The sequence below is a fragment of the Mixophyes fleayi genome, chromosome 4, assembly GCF_038048845.1.
Source record: "Mixophyes fleayi isolate aMixFle1 chromosome 4, aMixFle1.hap1, whole genome shotgun sequence".
Classification (NCBI taxonomy): domain Eukaryota; kingdom Metazoa; phylum Chordata; class Amphibia; order Anura; family Limnodynastidae; genus Mixophyes; species Mixophyes fleayi.
In genome coordinates this window covers 17,287,126-17,291,060 of record NC_134405.1, presented here as the reverse complement: position 1 = coordinate 17,291,060, position 3,935 = coordinate 17,287,126, and the positions used below count along the sequence as shown (strand labels likewise).

Below are 3,935 nucleotides of genomic sequence, written 5' to 3'. Positions count from 1 at the left end.
TGCACATATATTCCACCTTAGCTCATTACACACAACACTTCCAATTTTGTCATCCTAATTTGCACAGATCTCTTGAAACTTTACGCACATTCTTGGACACACTGCATAAACCCTTTAGCACAAAGCAAAGCCCATTTAACATACTACATAAATGAATTTAATGCAATTATACTCCATTTCCCAATGTACAGATCTTTACCACAGTGAACGGAACATTTTGGGACAGTGCACAAACTTTAGAAAAGTGGGACGAGAGAAAGGATGAGCACAGAGTGAAGACACCTGCATATAAGGATTTTGGGAAGCCAATTATTTAATTACCTGCCCGCTTTGCTGGTTGTGTGCTGAACATAGTTCATCTGCTGCTGATATGAACAGTGGTGGGGTATGGAGTCTAGAGAGAGGGAGATCTTATTGAAATATACTGGAGGAAAGAGTTGGAAGTTAATGCACCTGAGACAGTATCAAGGAGGTTGGAGAAAGTTAAATGAAGGCATTGTGTGGTGAGACTAGTGGGCACTGGATGGAAAATGGGGAGGGTAGGAGAGCTGGTAGATATCTGATTTAAACATTGCAGGTAGGTAATATGGGATGGTGAGGGAATAACAACTTGGGGGATTCAAGAGTTTACTGTATGCAGGAGACAGTTTTTTAGCAAACCCTATGTTGACTGAGGTGACACTGTTAATGAGGCATATGGAGGGGATATAGAGGTGGAGAATGCTATGATCGGTGAATGTGATGTTAGCTGGGTGAGATTTCCATGACGGGTTTTTGTCCATAATAATATCTTCTGTCCAATAACTTTACTTTCCTCATAACATTGACTCTAGAATTCCAGAATTCTACTATTACAGAATTCTAGAATGGTAGAATTATATGGACCTTTAAACAGCAATTCACTTGATGATCTGAATGATAAAGGCAACTAGTTTAAAGGTAGGTATCAATTTAGACAAATTTTGGATAGAGGGAAATAATTGACATAAAATAAAAAAATAGTATTCGAATAATCAAATTGTTGACAAATATTTTTTAGTTAAAACATAAGGCCAGCCAAAATGGGCATGATCTGCTATTGGGATGGATAAACAGTAATTTCTGTTGGTGAATATAGTAGTGCAAATTAAAATACAATCAGTAAAATATACTTTGAAATGTACCACCTTTCCAGAGGTACTCAACATAACAAATATAATAAAACAGTGTTAACTTTCTTGCAGGAAACAAAACGTGGTCAATGTCCTCTCCCTCAGAATGTGTGAGGACAATCAGACTGAAGTCACAGTGTTTGTACTTCTTGGATTTCAAGGTCTATATAAATACAAACTTCTACTCTTCATCGTCTTCCTCTTATCCTACATTGTGATACTAAATGGAAACCTTGTCCTTATTGTTTTGGTGTCCACAAGTGATCATCTCAAAGTTCCAATGTACATCTTCCTTAAACACCTCGCAGTAGCCGATGTCCTAATAACCAGCACCAGTATACCAATGATGTTAGATATCATATTAAAGGATAAAAAAGAAGTATCTGTCACTGGCTGCTTCATCCAGTTGTACATGTTTATACTTTTTGGATCTTTGCAATGTTTCCTTATTGTTATAATGTCTTATGATCGATATTTGGCTATTTGCAATCCAATGCATTATAATTCAATAATGGTGCCCCACGTCTGTCTCAAAATGATTGCTGGGTCTTGGTTCTTGGTCTTCATTTCAACAAGTGAAATAATTATGGTTTGCCAGTTGCACTTTTGTGGTCTCAATTACATTGACCATTACTTCTGTGACTTTGGCCCAATAGTAGAACTGTCTTCTTCAGACACTTCCATGTTGTTATTGGTTGATTTTTTCGTATCTTTTTTAGTGGTCTTTATTCCTTTTTTCTTAATCCTCATAACCTACATCATCATTATCTTCACCATACTTAACATTTCATCCAACAGTGGAAGACAAAAAGCCTTCTCCACATGCAGCTCCCACCTTGCCACTGTATGTGCATATTATGGAACCCTAATCACAGTTTACCTGATACCATCTGACGAGAGCGCATTTATCACAAAGAAATTTAGGTCTCTATTATATATTGTGGTGACTCCTATGATGAATCCCATTATCTACAGCCTCAGGAACCATGAGATCAGACGAACTCTTCAAAAAAGTATTATAAATATTCAAATACAATTGAAAACAAAATAAAACACATACAGACAGCAATAGAATATGGCCTAATCCTCCAAGTCTAGATAATTTTTTAAGGACAGTTTTGATCATAAATACTTACTACAAAGTGTTCTATGGATTGGAAGCAGAATGTTATTCCTTTTTTGGATATAATATTATATAAAAACAAGGAAACAAGTGACTACCATACCTTGACTTATGTGGAAAATGATTTTGTAATAGAGATGATGGTGGTTTAAAAATTGGCCTGAAACATGCAAAATTATTATTACTATTATTATTAACATTATTTTTATTTTTCTATATTCTTCTTTATATAGCACATTTCTCCCAGTGGGACTAAAATCACATGAGACAGCTTCCTTGGTCCATTTTTGTAAGAATACAGTTAGGTTGTCAGCATGTCTTGGACAATGTGAGAGAAATCCGAGTACCCAGAGGAAACCCACGCATTATCATTTTTAATCCTTTACAAAAAATTCTATGATTTCCAAAGCAAATGACCAAATAGCTGTGGAAGCACATGATAATTTGTTTGTTTACCATGTTATTCCTTTAAAAAAAAATTTTTTTTGGTATATCTTGATGAAAATGTAATTTGCACTACTTATACATACTGAGATTCATTACAGAAACAAAACACAATTGCGGATTATTCCCTTCCAGAATCACAATAAATGAGTTGAGTGAATTTTTGCACAGTATAAATTACTGTAAAAAATATCCTTATCTTTAGTGACATTGGGCGTGATTCATTAAGGAACTTAGGCAAGAAATTTCTTACTTAAGTCTCCTGGACAAAACCATGTTACAATGCAAGGGGTGCAATTTATTTTTCTATTTTGCACATAAGTTAAATACTGGCTGTTTTTTCATGTAGCATGGTCACACTGTACAATACCAGAGGGCATGCTAAGTACCCCTATTGGGAAACCTGACCCCCTTCCCCCCCCACTTCTTGTCTTGTGTGCAGCTGGCATGTACAGCAGTTACTGGCTTGAAAATTGTAGCCTGGGGGTGAGACTCTGCTTGACAGCCTATTGGCAACATTTATAGTGACAAACAAGAAAAAAAATTGCTGTCAAACTAAATCAACACACACTATCATACTATTATAACACAAATCTTTGGCTCGTTTTTTACTTAATATACCACCATATGTGTACTCTACCGAGCTTGCAAAATGTATTTAAGAACACCGATAGACCTAACATTTCACCATATCAATGTATTATTTTCTAAACTTTAATTTATTTTTTTTGCAGCTGACAAGCAGTTAAAGTTGACTTCTAGACGTCGCCCATCCCAAATTTTGTTACAGCAAATCAAAAAAGTAGAAAAAAATACAAAACATATGAAAAAATACAAGAAAGCAAAAAAAAAAATTGGTGTATTTGATTTATGTTTTAAAAATGGGTTTTAAGATTTTTGAAGTCATAAATGCCAAACATTTCCCAAAGCCCTGGGTGGTGGGTGTGAGAGGCAACAGTGATTTAATTATGTCCAGCAGTGGGTTAAAGGGTGGTGGGGGAACAGACCGGGCATGGTCTCTCAATCATAGGGACAGACCTTCTATTAGTGTTAGGCCAAGTGGCAAAGTTTGCCAATTGTAATAACAACAAGCACCTATTCATGGCTGCCAGGGCAATGAACATGCTGACACTTTGGAATTCACAAGTACCAACATGGTCTGATACACAGAGACCAGTGGTGCCTTATAGGTGAACAAAGTAACGTTAAGAAGGGGG

The 3,935-nt window shown here is 36.0% G+C and overlaps 1 protein-coding gene across 1 annotated transcript; it reads left to right on the top strand.

The window, feature by feature from the left end:
• Positions 1-1,257: 1,257 nt before the first annotated feature.
• LOC142150507 (olfactory receptor 10A7-like) lies at positions 1,258-2,202 on the top strand. The gene has a single exon (XM_075205704.1). The coding sequence runs from the start codon at positions 1,258-1,260 to the stop codon at positions 2,200-2,202; it is 945 nt and encodes a 314-aa protein (XP_075061805.1).
• The last annotated feature ends 1,733 nt before the right edge of the window (positions 2,203-3,935 follow it).

What these genes read in the sequence shown, in the direction of transcription:
- LOC142150507 (XM_075205704.1), top strand. Translation starts at nt 1,258, where the DNA reads ATGTGTGAGGACAATCAGACTGAAGTCACAGTGTTTGTACTTCTTGGA.